The sequence below is a fragment of the Rattus norvegicus genome, chromosome 14, assembly GCF_036323735.1.
Source record: "Rattus norvegicus strain BN/NHsdMcwi chromosome 14, GRCr8, whole genome shotgun sequence".
Lineage (NCBI taxonomy): Eukaryota > Metazoa > Chordata > Mammalia > Rodentia > Muridae > Rattus > Rattus norvegicus.
Window position 1 is genome coordinate 19,545,502 of NC_086032.1, and position 20,643 is coordinate 19,566,144.

Sequence of the window (20,643 nt, forward strand, 5' to 3'; positions counted from 1 at the left end):
AACCAACTCCTGAATGTAGTCCACATTCACAAGCACACATGTATGTGTGCACACATGTGCATATGCACATGCACATACACACACAAATAAATAGTCTCTAAAATGAATGGCTATACTAATATCAGACAGCACTGATCTTACATCTGTGAAAGACTTTAATGGTATAGTCTGGTTTTTGATGGTTAAGAGAATTCTAAGATAGTGATCACTGCACAACAATATAAAAATTTTTTAACAACATCAAACTATGCACTTAAAATGATTAAGATGTCAAATCTCATGTTATGTATGGTTTATTAGAATAAAAATTAGAAAGAAAACAAACATATATTTGATGTATTCAATTGTCTAAGAAAAAGAGGACAGCATGGTGTGGTGAGTGTGTTTGCAGAGACTGTAAATTAACTTCTATCCGATTTACTAAAAGGCTCGGTGACAAAACTCTGCCCCTAAAACCAGTAGACTCATCTCAGCCCTCTTTGTGACTGACATCTCAGCCTCAGTCACTACTAGTGATTGCTTCAAAATATATGAACACTAACGGTGACTGTGTAACAAGCTCCAGTCAGCCAGATTGGGGGTTGAGATAAAACAACGCAAAAGTATAGAAACTCAGCGGATGGCAGCCGGGCAGTGGTGGTGCACACCTTAGATCCCAGTCCCCAGGGGTGGGGGGTGCGGGGTGGCAGAGGTAGACGGATCTCTGAGTTTCAGGTCAACCTGATCTACAGAGCAAGTCCCAGAACAATCAGAGCAATACAAAGAAGCCCTGTCTTAAAAAACAAAAAGGAAGGAAGGAAGGAAGGAATTTTTGACCCCCATGTTTATTTAGAATGTTGATGTTTTGTTCATCGTGGATTTGTTGCTGTTGTTGCTGTTGTTGATGATGATGTTGATGATGTTGTGTTGTTGATGTTGCTGTTGTTGTTGCTGTTGTTGTTGATGATGATATTGATGTTGTTGTTGATGTTGTTGTTGCTGATGATGATGTTGTTGTTGCTGTTGTTGATGTTAATGATGTTGTTGTTGATGTTGCTGTTGTTGTTGTTGCTGATGATGATGCTGTTGATGATGTTGTTGTTGTTGATATTGCTGTTGTTGTTCCTGTTGTTGATGATGTTGATGTTGTTGTTGATGATGTTGTTGATGATGATATTGTTGTTGATGATGATGTTGTTGCTGTTGCTGCTGTTTTTGTTGACTTTCTTTTATCTCTAGCATTCTATAGTCACTAGTCTTCTCTTTGCAGACTGTTCTCAGCTATCTTTGCACCTTTTCTGTAAGGGTGATGCAAATCTTTTCCAAGCTTCAGGCTCCTGTCTTCTCTGTGCACACATCTCATTCACACCCTCTCAGTTGCATCTCCTGATTGCAAACTACTTCCTCCTCACTCCACCCTCCAGTCCCTACTAGCACAACAGTCCCCTAATCTAACCTAGTCCTCTGTCCCCGCGGTCACTGACCTATTCCTGCAACACGTTTTCAGAAAACTGCTTTTCCGGTGAACTACTTTACTGTGCCAAAATTTAAATATATGAATTCATCAAAAGCCATTTCCTTGTCTTCCTAATGCCTGTCTGGTATCCAACACTACAGGAAGGAAGAATAGGCTATGGGAATCTTCTAAGACCTCCTCATCTTCTACTTTCCCCTCCAGTCACTCAAAGATGCCCCCAAAAATCCCAATTTTACAATCTCAAGAAGGCCATTCTGTTACATGGACTATTTCCTTAAGTCACCTCAAATTTCTACTGTGTATTTATACATACTCCTTATACATGAGCTTAGCCCACAGTGTCTTTCTCTGGCTTCTTAATTGTATTAATCTTCTCTGGCTATGTGCAACTATAAAATTCAATATCATCTTTTCTTTTAAAGCTCTTGTATGAACTAGTGTAACTATTCATTCTCGTTATGCTTTTTAAATTTTCCACACTAGATGAGGGTGAGAGATAGTTTTGTTTTGTTCCCCGTCATATATCCAGCAATAACATGGTGCCTAGCACACCCCAGACCCCTTCAAAATAATTGAATAAGGGAGGGCAGTCAGTGAACTTCAAACACCACTCAAGCAAAGTCCACATAGTCAATGGACAATAGAGCCAATAAACAAAAGGCAGCGGACACAGATATCTCATGTCCAGCCATGACTAGGAAGCACCAAATTTGCAAGTCCCACCTTTTCTTAATCCTGGAGTCATCTCTTTTGTAAAATAACCCTGTGCTGCTTGTATAACCGGCAGAGAACAGTCCATTTGTTGGCTTGGCTATTCTAGGGCCTCTGGGCAACTTGGCAGACCCTACAGGGCCATATGGCCTTTAGCACCATCCCCCCCGAAGCTCATTTCTGCTCTTCTGTGATCGAGCGCTCTACCATTGATCATTTCCAGGATGTGAGGTTGTACCTGCTGGTTGCTGGCTCCCGTATCTCATCAAAGAGTAAGTACCAAATGGCCTTGCCACCCCATGTAGAAAAGGTTTGAGGTTTCCAAATTCCAAACGTGCACCCTAAAGGTTTGGGAGGCCCTTCTCAACAGAAGTTCACGGCATTCTGAATGACCGTGCTCATACAATAAGTAAAATCAGCACATGGGAGCATACTAGACAACACTTGAAGGGAAAATGCCTAAGCCCCTGTTAAACAATCATCACTGTGCAATCATCTTGACGACACTCGTGGCTACATACAAAACAAAGGTCAACAGAATAAAGATAATTAATGTAGAGCTCGGCTCGGAGGAACTTCTTTGAAGACATCTGGGGAAGGGGGGGTGGAGGAGGGAGGTACAGGGATGACCTAGCTTAGGAAAATCAAAGACTCCTACACCAACTGTGCACCAACGTTAGCACTGAACTCTCAGCTTCTTGTTGTCCCTAAGAGTAACAGATGACCTAAACGTACTACGCAAAATAAGCTACAAAACAAAACAAGACTCAAGGATGCTGTTAACCACACTGTGTGTGGCTAATAACCCTTTTGCATGCAGGAATCTGCCACATTCTAGTGTGTCCTCTGACCACAAATCCTTATGCGTACGAAGAACTGAGACTCAGAAAGGTAAGAGCCCAACTAGGAAATTAATCCCATTTTATAAAACTGTAAAAGCTGCCTCAGATACCGTAGCATTGTAGGACTGAGCATGAACCTCCATGAAAGTCCTTTTCTGCATCATAAAAAAACCACGTGCCCCGTGTATAGAGTGATGTCCAGTATAGATGCACGTGCTACTTAATGTCTGAGAAAGGATCTGGGCATGCTAACCCACATAGAATCTTATAACTAATGTGAGTACTTTTACAGTGCATTCTTTCTAGAGCCTTCCCACCTAACCATAAATATGTGACACAGCACACATAGATGCGAGCCAGTTGAGACATCCTGTTAATACCGGATGAGATACCCCCAACTCCCTGCCAATGGTGAAGGGAAGAATTCCTACCACATCTCACCATTCTTCGACCCACTCTCCTCTTTCCTTGTCGTAGCCCTAGATTTTTTTTTATCCCAATCAAAAATCTACTAGAAAAAGCTGTGTCCTTTAAAAAATGTATAAAGAGAGATACATTTTAGATCTTTTTCCCACAGAGGACACAGTTACCAGCCCCTGTGATTTTTTTTTTTGACCAGTCTGGCTAATAATTTGGTGCCAGCACCAACTGCTGGCTGGATCATCTAGTCAGCAGGATGGGGCTGACTGTTCCCTGCTTGTGTATTTTGATTTTGAACATTTAAAATTGCCAACCCTCCCAAATGGTGTCTCATTACTCCTCTCTAATTCATTTCTATTTAAAGATTAAAAACTATCGTATTTGGACTAAAATTCGATAAGATACAGAAGGGGCAAACCACTGTAAGACCAATAGATGTCTGCTTATAATGAATGAGACGGAGATTTTTATAAACAAACCTCAGAAGGCACAAATGCATCTCTGAATTATTCTGTCCATAATCATCCTCAGAAACCCGAGGTGACTTACCAAGTACCCACCACAGTCATAAAGTGACTCTGGGGATTTAAATGAACAAAATCAGACTGACACGGCTTATGGGTTCTGAACCAGGGTAGAGCCCTTGCCTTAGACCACAAGAGCAGCTTCTGTTCCTACCTGCTTATGGTTTAAACCTTTCTTAGGTAAAGACTAAGGGGTTTGCATTCCAAATGACTTTCTTACTCACAATAGGTCCAGCATCTGTGCTCAGGTTTGTAGCCAGAAGAGGTCACAAAACGACTGTGGATATCTGTGAAAAGAAAAAGAATTGTGTGATATACTTCAAACAACATAACAATCTTTCCGTGGTAAATACTGGTGACCTTTAAATCAAGATCACCCTCCCTCCCTCCCTCCTGCCACTCCCAGGTTCTAGGCTTAGATTCTGTTTTCTCACTCCCTCTGCTTTTGTTGCTGATGTAATATAGTGTACAAATTCCCATCAACTAGAAAGAGATCTAAAAATCAAGGATTTCACCTTGGCGTAGTGGCAAACACCTTAAATCCCAGCAGTTGGCAGAGGCACAAAAATTTCTGTGTGTTTGAGGCCAACCTGGTCTACAGGGTGAGTACAGGACAGACCCTGTCTGTCCACATAGTGAGACCCTGTCACAGTAATTTTAATTAATTAAAGCATTTTTAGTTATTTTAATTTTTACTTGGCATATAAAGTAATGGGTTTAATTGTGACATTTGCATATACACAGATCATTATAATTTGTTATATTTTGTTAATTTGCTCCCCACTGCCACCCCATACCCTCATCCCCAAACTCCTTTTTATAGGTCTCCTCCTTCATCTGACTGATTGCAAATGGTCTGTTACCTCTCCTTGCTCCCCCTTCTCCTTCCTAAAGACGAGCGTACCTTCCTCTCTTTTCTACTTTACATGCATGTATGCATGTTTGTGTGTGTACACACATATAAACTGAAATTTAGGTTCTACATGAAGAAAAATGTGTTATTTGCCTTTCAAAATAAAAGATTTCTTGCTTAAAAAACATATGGGAAATTTGTCCTGCACACCTCTCCTTGTGAACGTCTATAAATGTGTAGGGTATGTGGGACATTCTTACAATCCTCGAACTTAGAAGGCAGAGATTGGAGGATCGGGAGTTCAAAACTAGCCTTGGCTATATAGTGAGTTACAGGCTAGCCTGGTATTCGAAAGATCCCATCTCAAAAGAAAAAAGTTTATAAATGTCTCTACTAATCTTAGTATTGGGGTTTTAACTGTATAAGTACAAAACATCATTTTGTTATCTATAAAAATAATTGATACTTGGCTTTGACTAGAAATTGTATCTGGAATATCCTTGCCAGAACTTCAGTTGACGCTTACAGCATCCTGAATCCCTTAATAAAAGTTTCTCTTGTCATACTGGGTTGTTCTATATACAGGTCACTAATGGTCCTCAAAGACAGGAATAGCTATTATGCAAATGCAGTTTTAAAAATGGAAAGGAAGTTTGTGTTGTTGAGTTTTTATTACAGCTATTACTATATTTAGGAGAAGCAAGTCTACATATTGTGTACATATAAATATAGGTATAAACAAAAGCTAGTAATTAGGAGAAGGGTCATGCTGTGTTTCCCAAAGCCTATGTCTTCTTCCTGTGTTCCTCTGAAAATCTAGAATGCTCAGAGAATAGTACTATGAGCTGGCCACAGGCTCTCTGCTGGCTACGTGAGAATTTGGACTTTTCCCAGCACAGCCCCCCTCAGTTCATCCGCAGGATTAATGCCTTCGGAAGCTTTGAAATATCTTTCCGCAGTGGGAAGAGTCTCTAGGGTGGAGTCCCTCATTTCCAGCATCCTCGCTTCTTCCTGTATCTCTGGCTACGATGATCCCAGGAACCATTCTGTCTTAGTAGAGTCATTCAAAGTAAATGATCTCTACCACCTACCATTTTTCCTCAAGCTTGGGGAGAAAGCCACTCTGAGGAGATTCCACTTTAAGTCCTATTTTGTTCCCTAGTATTTTACTATCAAGAAACAAACGTTGCCTCTTTCAGTAGCAGTTATGTCTGCCTGACTAGGTAATACTCTCAAATAAAGCATGAAACAGACTTTACAAGAATAAAAACGACGTCACTAAATCCCTCAAGCTTCAAAGCCCTCCTACCCCAACTGATGGCCACTCCTCTCCCTTTATCTGTGCATATAAACTTCCAATTGTTAAAAAGTCTTTCATCTAGGGGGACTTTCTTGTTTGTCTATCTGTCTATATGGTTTTTGAGACAGGGTACCTCTTTCTAGCTTTGGCTAGCTTAGGGTTTGCTGTGCTGAAGACCTCAAATTCACAGAGATCCTCTTGCCACTGCCTCCTGAGAGATGAATTAAAGGCACTCACCACTATGCCCAGCTAAGTATTTGAGAATGCTTTAAATGAATATTCATGAAGGCCTGACGCCCATTAATACAGGCATATGAACAGACTGATTTAAATTGTATCGAATGTCAGGGGAATTAGCCATGTCATTCTTATAGACTATATTTCAGGGTAATTCTTATAGCCTCATCATTAATGATGTTTTTACAAGATGCCAAATGATATAGAACGTAGAATCCCCTTGAATTAATACAGAAGTCCCAGCACATCAAAGAGTCCAACCGGCCTGTGAAACAGGAATTAGATATTTTCCAGAAGTCCCCTCCCTTCTCTTCTTCAACACACGCGGGAGTGGAAGGTCACTGGAGGCAAAAGAAGAACCATGTTCAGGAGCGTGCCTTCCACGAAGCGAACAACTATTTCTCAGAACAAAGATGCAGCCCGTGTGCCTGGCACGGCAAGATAAGCCTTGCACAATCATTTCACTTAGCACTCAGAATGACCGTAAACTACGTATAAAAAGAAACTTGACACTCAGAGTTTTTTACTTAAAAATTTTTATACTATATATTTTGATCATCCCCCAAGCCAGAGACTCACAGTTATTTTCAGGCTTGGAGAGAAATTTGTGTGCCTGGTAAAGAGAAGGAGGTTCAATACTGCTCCATACCCTTGCTGTCCCCAAACGCTACATCTCTCTTAATCCATTTGTAAGATCTTATCTTCAGTCATTTATTTTTGAGCTCACAACTGTGTCCTCTGTCTCCTCAAGCTGCTGTGGCTTTTAGTTCAAGTCTCTATTCTTTTCCTTCGACACCACCAGAGCTAAAGACTTGAACCCCAGTGTAATTAGAATCAGTTACTAATAATAATTTTTAAGAGATAAAAGAGCAAAGGTTTAGAGAGAACTTAAAGTATCTGCTTGGCGTATCATTGAAAACGGATATAATTCTTGAGGTGTAATCTTTTTTAAATCTCTGGGGATGTGGGTACATAAGCAGGGGAACATGCCACAGAGTACATGGAGAGAGGGTAAGACAACCACAGGGGCTTCCCTTTTTCATCCTTGTTTGAGATTGGGTCTCTGTCTGCTGGTGCACGTGCCAGGCTGGCTGAGCTGGGAGCGTTGGCGACCCTCCTGTCTCCACCTCCCACCTTGCTGTAGGAACTGGTGTTATAGATGCTGGTACTATATCTGACTTTATATGAGGTTCCAGGATCCAAACTCAGGTTCTCAGGTTTGAGCAGCAAGTGCTGTATCCACTGAGCCGTGCCCTGTCTCAAATACGGGCCTTGTAGTAGTTACAAACGAATGAGCTAAGGTTAATATATGAACATTGAAAAGCTTAAGTGTGAAAGGAGAAATAAAGTTGGAATCTGTTAAATAGCAAATGATACCATGGGTCTAAGTTTTAAATACATAAAATAATGGTGATGATAATATCAATATACCCACTCACATAAAATATATCAGAGTGCTGATTGGTAGGGAAAAGTCCATGTGAAGAGTGATTCATTATTTAGAGAGTAATTAAAGAGTTATAGCTCTAATAGTAAACAAAGGACATTGACTGTGTACTGTATTAATTTTAAGATATGTAAAGTGGCCGGAGAGATGGTGCAGTGGTTAAAAGCACGAGCTGCTCTTGCAGAAAACCTGGACGCAGTCCTCAGCACCCACGTGGTGCCTCACAACCATCTATAACTCCAGTTCCAGGAGATCCGTTCCCCCTCTTCTGACCTCTATGGGCACCAAGCACATGTGTGGTGCGTACACATACCTCAGGCAAAACGTTCAATACCTAAAATGGAATAAATAAATCTTAAAAAAATAAAACCACTAAGGAAAGACATCAAAAAAGTGCCCCTTTGTTCAATATAGGTGGTACTTACATGGCATTAGTCACTAGCATTTCTTGAATGTGTAAAGTGTTTTCTTTTTTTTCCTTTTTTCTTTTTTTCGGAGCTGGGGACCGAACCCAGGGCCTTCCGCTTGCTAGGCAAGCGCTCTACTACTGAGCTAAATCCCCAACCCCTAAAGTGTTTTCTTGCAACACAATTTTCTGATGTTTAATGGAGATAAATGATACATACATAAATACATGCACACATACACACACATACACACATACATACACTACACACACACATATACACATATACACACACATACACACACACATACACACACACATACACATACACACACACATACCACACACACACAACACACATCACACACACACATCACACACACACACAACACACATCACACACACACAACACATACACCACACATCACACACACACACACAACACATACACCACACATCACACACACACACACACACACACAGCACATACACCACACACACACACACACACAACACATACACCACACATCACACACACACACACAGCACATACACCACACATCACACACACACACACACATCACACACACACAGCACATACACCACACATCACACACACACACAGCACATACACCACACATCACACACACACACAGCACATACACCACACATCACACACACACACAGCACATACACCACACATCACACACACACACACACATCACACACACACAGCACATACACCACACATCACACACACACACAGCACATACACCACACATCACACACACACACACAGCACATACACCACACATCACACACACACACACACACACACACAACACATACACCACACATCACACACACACACATCACACACACACACACACAGTACATACACCACACATCACACACACACAGCACATACACCACACATCACACACACACACACACACACACACACAACACATACAACACACATCACACACACACACAGCAGCACATACACCACACATCACACACACACAACACATACACCACACATCACACACACACACACACACACACACACACACACACACACACACACACGCGGGAGAGGCTGACAGAAGATTCTCCACTGACCACTGACTGCTCTTGTGAGGGTGGTGCAGTTTGGCGGCTGTTGTTAGCAGTATTGTTAGGGAGAACAAGCAAATGAGGAGAGAGAGGAGCCGGTGAGGTGACGGGATTCAATGTCCTTACAGGTAAAGGAAACCATTTGCAAATAAAATGTTTAAGGAAGCTTAATCTGCGACAATTAGGCAACTAGCTGCAAGTGTCAAGCACCTTGGCCAGGTCGAAGCTGAGTGATGAACAGAACCAAGGTAAGAGAATAAGAGGACCCATGTCCCTGCATCCCAGCTACCGAATATGACCAATGGGAATAGATTGAAATTCCTTGAGCAGATCATCCTGAGAAAATAATTACGTCTAATCCCAATTAGATCTCTCATATATGTGGTTCTATCTGATTAACTGAAAATATCCCAAAAAGCTACAGATAAAGAGCAGCAACGGCATTTATCCAAGGGACCAAGGAGCCCAGCAGAGTGAATTCAGGAAAAGGACCTAAGGGTGGGAGGCAGTAAAGTTAGTGGCTGGGCAGCTGAGGGTGTGTTTGAGCTCAGTGTAGATGTACTACAGCTCTCTCTCGACTTGGAACGTTTAGGGCAGAGAGAGGCCTTCCCACTACTCACAGAAACGCTGTTGTTTTCAAACACAAAACTGGCCAAGTGTGAACAGGAGTCCCAAAGGAGAGAAGCTGCTGGCAGTAACAAAAATCTGAGTTTGTTAGACTCAAGAGACTGCAAGCTCAGAATTCCAACAGGAGCAGGTCCGGATGCTGGTTCAAGCCACAGCTAAGGAGCAGCAAACTTCACTCGGAAGCAGCAGCCGCGATTTGTGCTTTAAGGCTAACGAGTCCTGTTCTCGGACCCTTTTTGTCATCATGAGCTAGAACACAGAAGCTTGCCTGACTGGGGGGCCTGGAACAGGAGCTGCCGCAGGGCAGCTGAGGAGGTGGCGTGAGAAGCCAGCACCCATGCTGCAGCAGCCTGAAATCCGCAGCCAGTCTGCAGCTGCAGAGTTGGCAGCGGTGGCCACTGGGTCTGGGAAGGGCAAGCGGTGAGCTGGCTCTGCGTGGATGAACAAACACAATTTGTTAGAATCCCCACAAACAGCAGGGGAAAAACTTAACAGCAGAGCAAGAGAGAGATGCCAACACGTTTGTGCTCTTGGGGTGGGGGAGGCCAAGGTACTCAAATCGTAGCAGTTTGGTGCTGTGAACAATGGTATTTACGAAAGACTTCAAACTTCAAAGTTAAAGAACACATAATAGAATAAACACATGTTTGAATTGTATCATCTCCTCGGCACACTCATATCCGTCTAAGATATGGAATCCTAGAGGGGTTTTAGTTGAGAAAGGAATGGAAGGGGTGTTTCAGGAAACTGCATGGTCACTTACGAGTACTCTGTGGTGACAAGGTCTTTAATTATAACCTACAGGAAGTCTGTCATACTCCAGCCAGGGTTTAAGAGGGACTTGGTGATGTAACTAGAATTTGATTCTGCAGATAAAAAATATAAAAGGAGGGTGACAGGCTACTCAGAGCAGGAACTATTAAGCTTATAAATCCAGGTGAGACTAGGAGGAGCTGGGCAATGACCTCACTGTTTGACCCCAGCGTGGGCTTTACATTTCCAGCTGTTCCCACTGATCACATATACCGTTAGCGAAAGCAATCTCCAACTCATTGGAAGATGCAAAGGCGAAATAATCAGATGAGAATGGCAGGGCTGGGGGTGGTCCTTGGTGGCACTGTTGAGAATTGCCTGGCAACATCTGTGGCACAGAGGAAACTGAAAATACCCTCTTACATAGCCCCACATCCAGGAAGCATTCGGTAAGCGGCTCCTGGAAGACACAGGTGCACCCCACTTACCTAGCTTCCTGTCCATATCAGGAATCATGCTGTCTTCCCTGAGCGAGAGCCCTCTCTGCCTGAAGAACTCCCATCAGCTGACCTCTGGAAGAGCAGCCAAGGGCGAGTGTAAGCTGACCTGCGGTCTGAGCACTGCCTCCTGACAAAGGCATGGGGAGCACATGGGCTGTCTTCCCGAGTCATGCACAGGCGTAAACCTGTAAGCCTCACACGGGACCAGGAAAGACGCATGCAGCCTACACTCCTGCTGTCAAGGTAACAGCTATCCTTTGATTCCTAGCAACAGGATCCTGTGGGGCCTGCCCTCAAAGACACTGAGGGATTAGCCAGACTTTCCCGCTGGGGAGGTCACTGCCCTCCAAAGAGCTGGTCAATACGTTTGTCCCTCCAGAGAGGGGTGTTGCTGGCAGCCTACGGCAGATTGACAGCATTTTTCTACTGTGAATGATACAGCCCCCAAGTCCTTACCTCTCCTCTCATCCTGCTTCCAGTAAATGCTCTCTACTCACAGAGGAGTCTGCCTCCAGACAGTGACAACTGATAACTTGTTGGCATGCTGGCCTTCAAGAAAAGTGATCCATAAAAAAAAAAAAATCGAAGCACTTCCTTCAAGTAATTTAAGTCCTATTATCATGGTATTCAAGGCTCTAGCCGCACTTGAAGGTCATCCTCAGTGCAAGATTTTGAATGAAGTGGCATACCTGGCACTCAAAGCAATAATGGGCACGTTCTTTTGATCAGACGTAGATGTTCTTACTCAGCCGTGTGTGCCCTGTGTGCGTGTCTAGGAAAGATAAATGATTAGATTGCAGAAGAGTCTGGACCCATTAAAAGACCCCAACTGTCCTTTCTTTCCCAGGAGGCATCTCACAAGGAATGACAGTCACAGATATTTTTGGCTCCTGGACAGTAAATGTTTTCTGGCTTCCTAGGATGACTCAGACTCTCGGCTCTGCCATAGAGCACCCATGCATAATCAAAGAGTAAACATCATGTCATAATTCCACGCCTCCCTGTGTAATCGTTACAGAAAACAAAACCGAGACTTAGAAAATATGGCCGCAAGGGTCTCTATGGGTGGTAGAGATGTTGGCTAGGAAGCCCCAGATTGAAGGCACAGAGCATTCCGGGTGGTATCCAAACTCTGGCTGAAGGGTAGAGGGCCACCTACTCAGAACGAGAAAAGGAAAGAGAAAAACATAAAAAGAAAAGAGCTTGGTTTCGGCCACAAGCCAAATTGATGAAAATATTCAGGTCCTGAGTGAAGAAATTACTCAGCAGTTAAGAGCGCTGCTCGTACAGAGACCCAGCTCCCACACCACCGCTACGAACAGTTTGTAACTCCAGTTCCAAGGCATCCAATGCACTCCTCTGACCTCCACAGAAACCAGGCACATGTGGTGCAGAAACATACATCCAGGCAAAATACCTATATATACAATAAAAACAAACCACTGAAGAAGGACATTGAGAACCTGCATGACGAATGCCTCAGGATGTGAAAGGGCACTGACTCCCTAAATACTGCTTAAAGAAGAACCCGGAGAGGTAGCTTGCGTGGCCCTCTCTAGTAGATGCTGAAAGAAATTCGAAGGGATGTCTATTCTGGAATTCAAGACAGAAGAGGGCATCAACAAAGTTGCTCAGAATGGAAGGCCACTGAGAGTCAAAGAGTGTCCTGGCAGTGAGTGTTCCAGGAAAGAATGCAAAGGGATGGAGGAGCTGGACGTGTGGGATCTGCAGCTAATTCAGATCGTAAAGAAGTACGTAATGTGACTGGTACGGTGGCCCCAGGGGATACTCTGGAAGACGCGAAAGTCACAGCAAGAGGAACAGTGACTATAGGAATAGTGGAACTGTGCACGCTCTGTATCTGTTTATTAGCCGACTGCTAGCTGGTACACCGGTGTACGTCACGGAGGCCAAGCAGCCCCTACGATAGGATGATTTTTCCTCATCTTGAATGCCCCCAGCAACTTCCTGTGGGCCGATTGGCACTGGCCTCTGGGTAGGACTGGGGTTAGGTGGGAAGGGGCAGCCTGTGGATTCATATTGCCTACCCAGAGTCATTGACAGCGAAAGTACAGCACGGAGGAACAGGAATGGATAGCGTGGGATTTGAAGTCATAAAATTGAAGATACGGAGACACCTTAAAGTGGTGGTTATGGCAACATGGGGGTGTTTGGATTTGAGGTGAGCGGGGACTGGATAAAAAGAGGGAGTGTGCATGGGTGAAGGATTTGAGAGCCGCTTCCAGAAAGGAGGTGGAACTGTCTCCAAGCTTTGGCAAGACCTTGAGCAGAGGAATGGAAACAGTAGTCAGTGTTTGAAGTGAGGAGAGGTGGCGGCAAAACAGGGAGGAGGGGGCGGCAGAGACAGCAACCAGAATCCAGAGAGTCGACCGTGGTGATGACTGCATTAGGGGTGCTGGCATGAAGTGGGTGGATGTAGGCCTAGACCACGGCATGGATGAGTAGGCGCCTAGAGCAAGTACAGTGGATTGCCTCGGACTGCACGGGCTCAGTGGAGCACGTGAGCTCCAGGGTTGACTGCAGTGCTTCTAGCAATGAGGACACAGGCCAGTCTGTGGAATAGATTGGTTCTGCCAATGTCAGCTTTAGTGTGGAGCACATGAATGTGCTCATCAGCCACATGGGTCAACCCACCGAAGGCATGGAATCTTGTATGACACGGAGTATGTGAAAATATCAGGGCCAAAAGAACCAAGTACATGGACCCAGCCCTGGGTATCGGCACTGAATGTGCAGGTCTAGTTAAATGTTTAATGGATGCCAGCATGCCCTGTGCCGTGAGATGGGGTGTGGCAATTCGTTGGTTTCTTTGGACAAAGCCAGAGGCTGTTTCTGGGATGACAGACACGAGAAATCTCTTAGGAGGAAATGCTTTCTTGGGAAATGCTAAAGGACACATTCAACAAACACAGCAATCCACTGCATTGTAACACCAAGGTGGGAAACAGGAAGTCCCGGGGGAGACACTTGTACATCCATGTTTATCGCAACAATATTGCAAATAGCTCAACCACAGAATCATCCTTCATGTCCACCTATAGATCAATTAATATAAATATGTTGGATTCTATTATTTATTATAAATTTATTATTATAAAATTTAACATTTATCTTAAAAAAGAGTAAAATGATGTCAAAGAAAATCGATGCAACTTGAGATAGTCATATTAAGCAAAACAAGTTAGATTCAAAGAAATATGTGGTGTTTTCTCTCATTTGTGGATCTGACACTTTACATAGAGATATAAAATCATTCGTGTAAACACATCATGAAAATGGAGGTAAAACTGTCTGTGGGGACGAAGGGGAAGCAGGAAGTGGGGTTGGGGAGAAGAATATGGGGTTAATATCATCAAAGTACATGGTTTAACTTATGAAAACAACTTTATGAAACCCACACTGTATACAATGAGTGAAAACCCATACTGTATACAATGAGTGTGAACCCACACTGTATACAATGAGTGTAAGCCATTACTGTATACAATGAGTGTAAACCCACACTGAATACAATTAGTGTAAACCCATACTGTATACAATGAGTGTGAACCCACACTGTACCCAATGAGTGTAAACCCACACTGTATACAATGAGTGTAAACCCATACTGTATACAATGAGTGTGAACCCAAACTGTATACAATGAGTGTAAACCCATACTGTATACAATGAGTGTAAACCCATACTGTATACAATGAGTGTAAACCATTACTGTATACAATGAGTGTGAACCCACACTGTATACAATGAGTGTAAACCCATACTGTATACAATGAGTGTGAACCCACACTGTATACAATGAGTGTAAACCCATACTGTATACAATGAGTGTAAACCCATACTGTATACAATGAGTGTGAACCCACACTGTACACAATGAGTGTAAACCCATACTGTATACAATGAGTGTGAACCCACACTGTATACAATGAGTGTAAGCCATTACTGTATACAATGAGTGTAAGCCCACACTGTATACAATGAGTGTAAACCCACACTGTATACAATGAGTGTAAACCCATACTGTATACAATGAGTGTAAACCATTACTGTATACAATGAGTGTAAACCCACACTGAATACAATGAGTGTAAGCCCACACTGTATACAATGAATGTAAACACACACTGTATACAATGAATGTAAACCCACACTGTATACAATGAGTGAAAACCCATACTGTATACAATGAGTGTAAACCCACACTGTATACAATGAGTGTAAACCCACACTGTATACAATGAGTGTAAACCCATACTGTATACAATGAGTGTAAACCCATACTGTATACAATGAGTGTAAGCCATTACTGTATACAATGAGTGTAAGCCCACACTGAATACAATGAGTGTAAACCCATACTGTATACAATGAGTGTAAACCCAAACTGTATACAATGAGTGTAAACCCATACTGTATACAATGAGTGTAAGCCATTACTGTATACAATGAGTGTAAGCCCACACTGTATACAATGAGTGTAAACCATTACTGTATACAATGAGTGAAAACCCACACTGTATACAATGAGTGTAAACCCACACTGTATACAATGAGTGTAAACCATTACTGTATACAATGAGTGTAAATCATTACTGTATACAATGAGTGTAAACCCATACTGTATACAATGAGTGTAAGCCCACACTGTATACAATGAATGTAAACCCACACTGTATACAATGAGTGTAAACCCACACTGTATACAATGAGTGTAAGCCATTACTGTATACAATGAGTGTAAGCCCACACTGTATACAATGAGTGTAAACCCATACTGTATACAATGAGTGTAAACCATTACTGTATACGATGAATGTAAACCCATACTGTATACAATGAGTGTAAACCCATACTGTATACAATGAGTGTAAACCATTACTGTATACAATGAATGTAAACCCACACTGTATACAATGAGTGTAAACCATTACTGTGTACAATGAATGTAAACCCACACTGTATACAATGAGTGTAAACCCACACCGTATACAATGAGTGTAAACCATTACTGTATACGATGAATGTAAACCCATACTGTATACAATGAGTGTAAACCCATACTGTATACAATGAGTGTAAACCATTACTGTATACAATGAATGTAAACCCACACTGTATACAATGAGTGTAAACCATTACTGTGTACAATGAGTATAAACCCACACTGTATACAATGAGTGTAAACCCATACTGTATACATTGAATGTAAACCCATACTGTATACAATGAGTGTAAACCATTACTGTATACAATGAATGTTAACCCATACTGTATACAATAATGTAAACCATTACTGTATACAATGAGTGTAAGCCCACACTGTATACAATGAATGTAAACACACACTGTATACAATGAGTGTAAACCCATACTGTATACAATGAGTGTAAACCCATACTGTATACAATGAGTGTAAACCATTACTGTATACAATGAATGTAAACCCACACTGTATACAATGAGTGTAAACCATTACTGTGTACAATGAGTATAAACCCACACTGTATACAATGAGTGTAAGCCATTACTGTATACAATGAGTGTAAGCCCACACTGTATACAATGAGTGTAAGCCCACACTTTATACAATGAATGTAAACCCACACTGTATACAATGAGTGTAAACCCACACTGTATACAATGAGTGTAAACCCACACTGTATACAATGAGTGTAAACCATTACTGTATACAATGAGTGTAAGCCCACACTGTATACAATGAATGTAAACCCACACTGTATACAATGAGTGTAAACCATTACTGTATACAATGAGTGTAAGCCCACACTGTATACAATGAATATAAACCCACACTGTATACAATGAGTGTAAACCCACACTGTATACAATGAGTGTAAACCATTACTGTATACAATGAGTGTAAATCATTACTGTACACAATGAGTGTAAACCCACACTGTATACAATGAGTGTAAACCATTACTGTATACAATGAGTGTAAATCATTACTGTATACAATGAGTGTAAACCCATACTGTATACAATGAGTGTAAGCCCACACTGTATACAATGAGTGTAAACCCACACTGTATACAATGAGTGTAAGCCATTACTGTATACAATGAGTGTAAGCCCACACTGTATACAATGAGTGTAAGTCCACACTTTATACAATGAATGTAAACCCACACTGTATACAATGAGTGTAAACCCACACCATATACAATGAGTGTAAACCATTACTGTATACGATGAATGTAAACCCATACTGTATACAATGAGTGTAAACCATTACTGTGTACAATGAGTATAAACCCACACTGTATACAATGAGTGTAAACCCATACTGTATACAATGAGTGTAAACCCATACTGTATACATTGAATGTAAACCCATACTGTATACAATGAGTGTAAACCATTACTGTATACAATGAATGTTAACCCATACTGTATACAATAATGTAAACCATTACTGTATACAATGAGTGTAAGCCCACACTGTATACAATGAATGTAAACACACACTGTATACAATGAGTGTAAACCCATACTGTATACAATGAGTGTAAACCCATACTGTATACAATGAGTGTAAACCATTACTGTATACAATGAATGTAAACCCACACTGTATACAATGAGTGTAAACCATTACTGTGTACAATGAGTATAAACCCACACTGTATACAATGAGTGTAAACCCATACTGTATACAATGAGTGTAAACCCATACTGTATACATTGAATGTAAACCCATACTGTATACAATGAGTGTAAACCATTACTGTATACAATGAATGTTAACCCATACTGTATACAATAATGTAAACCATTACTGTATAAAATGAGTGTAAGCCCACACTGTATACAATGAATGTAAACACACACTGTATACAATGAGTGTAAACCCATACTGTATACAATGAATGTAAACTCACACTGTATACAATGAGTGTAAACCCACACTGTATACAATGAGTGTAAACCATTACTGTATACAATGAGTGTAAGCCCACACTGTATACAATGAATGTAAACCCATACTGTATACAATGAATGTAAACCCATACTGTATACAATGAGTGTAAACCATTACTGTATACAATAAGTGTAAGCCCACACTGTATACAATGAATGTAAACCCACACTGTATACAATGAGTGTAAACCCACACTGTATACAATGAGTGTAAACCCATACTGTATACAATGAGTGTAAACCATTACTGTGTACAATGAGTATAAACCCACACTGTATACAATGAGTGTAAACCCACACTGTATACAATGAGTGTAAACCATTACTGTATACAATGAGTGTAAGCCCACACTGTATACAATGAATGTAAACCCACACTGTATACAATGAGTGTAAACCCACACTGTATACAATGAGTGTAAACCCATACTGTATACAATGAGTGTAAACCATTACTGTATACAATGAATGTAAACCCACACTGTATACAATGAATATAAACCCACACTGTATACAATGAGTGTAAACCATTACTGTGTACAATGAGTGTAAACCATTACTGTATACAATGAGTGTAAGCCCACACTGTATACAATGAATGTAAACCCATACTGTATACAATGAGTGTAAACCCATACTGTATACATTGAATGTAAACCCATACTGTATATAATGAGTGTAAGCCAATAAACAATGATGACTCCCCACCTGCGTGGCACACTGAAGCAACAGTGGCACACACATTCTAGAGTAACCAACAATTATCTGATTAGAATTGATGGCTACTCTACGAGATGGAACCCATGCCCGACCTTGCTGACAACCCTGAGACAAGATAGAGCATGGACCCAATGGAAACCCAAGTGCTATTGTTCTGCTAAGTAAAGTGTTGATGTCATTCCGCTATACCCATGTTACTCAGCCAGCACAGAAAAACTTACTTCTGCAGGAGAGGAAGATGAATGCAGAGAATAAATTTGGAACATACAGCCCTTTAATGGGACAGCTTCATCAAAGACTTCCCCTCTGGGCTGCGAGAGGCAGTGGGGATGGAAGACACCAAGGAAACAGTGCCTCCCAGACACAACAGGACTGCCACACCCATGAATTCACAGAGACAGTGACCACAAGTACATGACCAGCGTGAGTTTGAGCCAGATGGGGTCCCAGCACTGAGAGGGAAATAGAAATTAACCCCCGTTCTTAACTCCGATGCTATCTCCAGCTGACTTCTGCTTGCAAAGGAAAGATTAGTTTTCTCTAATGGAGTCTTGCTACATATACAAGCCGCACTTAAGGGAAGCCCCACGTCCAGCAGTAGGTGGCCAACACAGAATGACCTCAGTGGAACTTTTGGAGAAGTTTGGTCTCACTATCTTCATTTGGGCACTTCTAACCTTACTTGTCTTTTGCTTCCCTGTCATGCTTTCAATTTTGGGTTATTATGGGCTTTGAGTGTGTGTGTGTATGTGTGTATATATGTGTGTGTGTGCATGCTGTGTATATGTGTATCCGTATGTATGCTGTGTATGTGTGTATATGTATGTGTATATATATGTGTATATATGTGTGTATGTGTATGTGTGCATGAATGTATATGTGTATGTGGGTATGTTTGTATGTTGTATTATGTGTGTCTGTGTATGTGTGCGTGTTGTGTATGTGTGTATATGTGTGTGTGCATGCTGTGTATGTGTGTGTCTGTGTGTATGTGTATATGTTGTGTGTGCATGTATGTGTATGTATGTGTATGTGTGTATGTATGTATGTGTGTATGTGTGTATGTGTGCATGCATGTATATGTGTATGTGTGTATGTGTGTATGTGTGCATGCATGTATATGTGTATGTGTATGTGTATGTGTATGTTTGTATGTTGTATTATGTATGTGTATGTGTGTATATATGTTTGTGTGTATATGTATATGTTTCTCCTGTGTTTTCTTTATTTTTTTCTGTTGTCTATTTGCTCTGTTTGATTCTTTTTTGTTTGTTTGTTTACTTTTTTATTAGCCTGGTTTTTGTTTCTAAAAAGTGAGAGTAAGAAGGCATAGAATTGGATGGGTTGGGAGGTGGGGAACCTGAAAGGAGATGAGGAGGAAAAAAACCATGATCTGATTATACTTTATGAAAGAACTATTTTCAAAAATAGCAAAAGAAAAACATTTTCATATTTCTGCAAAAATACAGAGGTGGATTTTTTTGTATTTTTACTAAGTCAAAGTAGTTCTTATTATTTTATTTCACTGCTCAGTTTCTAAAATAACATTACAAGTCTTACTTGACCTCCTTAAGATACGTTCTCCAGGCCTTTCCTGTATCCAGTATCCTCTGCTTCACTCATATTGGTAACTCCTCTCTATCCATCCCCCTGCACACTGCGTAGACATCTAAGCAGTTCATCCAGCTTAAGAGATCTTCGGGTAGAATCTCTGAGCAGCTTGCAGGACAGCACTTGTTGTCCGACTTTGTACTTTGCGGAG

At 41.5% G+C, this 20,643-nt stretch overlaps 1 protein-coding gene across 1 annotated transcript in view; it reads right to left on the reverse strand.

Moving 5' to 3' along the window:
• Slc4a4 (solute carrier family 4 member 4) overlaps positions 1-20,643 on the reverse strand; it is a 451,986-nt gene that overhangs the window by 420,108 nt on the left and 11,235 nt on the right. The window contains exon 2 of the mRNA XM_039092509.2: positions 4,178-4,240. Within this exon, the coding sequence (XP_038948437.1) occupies positions 4,178-4,191 (14 nt within the window). The 5' untranslated portion in view covers positions 4,192-4,240. The remainder of the gene's footprint in view (positions 1-4,177; positions 4,241-20,643) is intronic.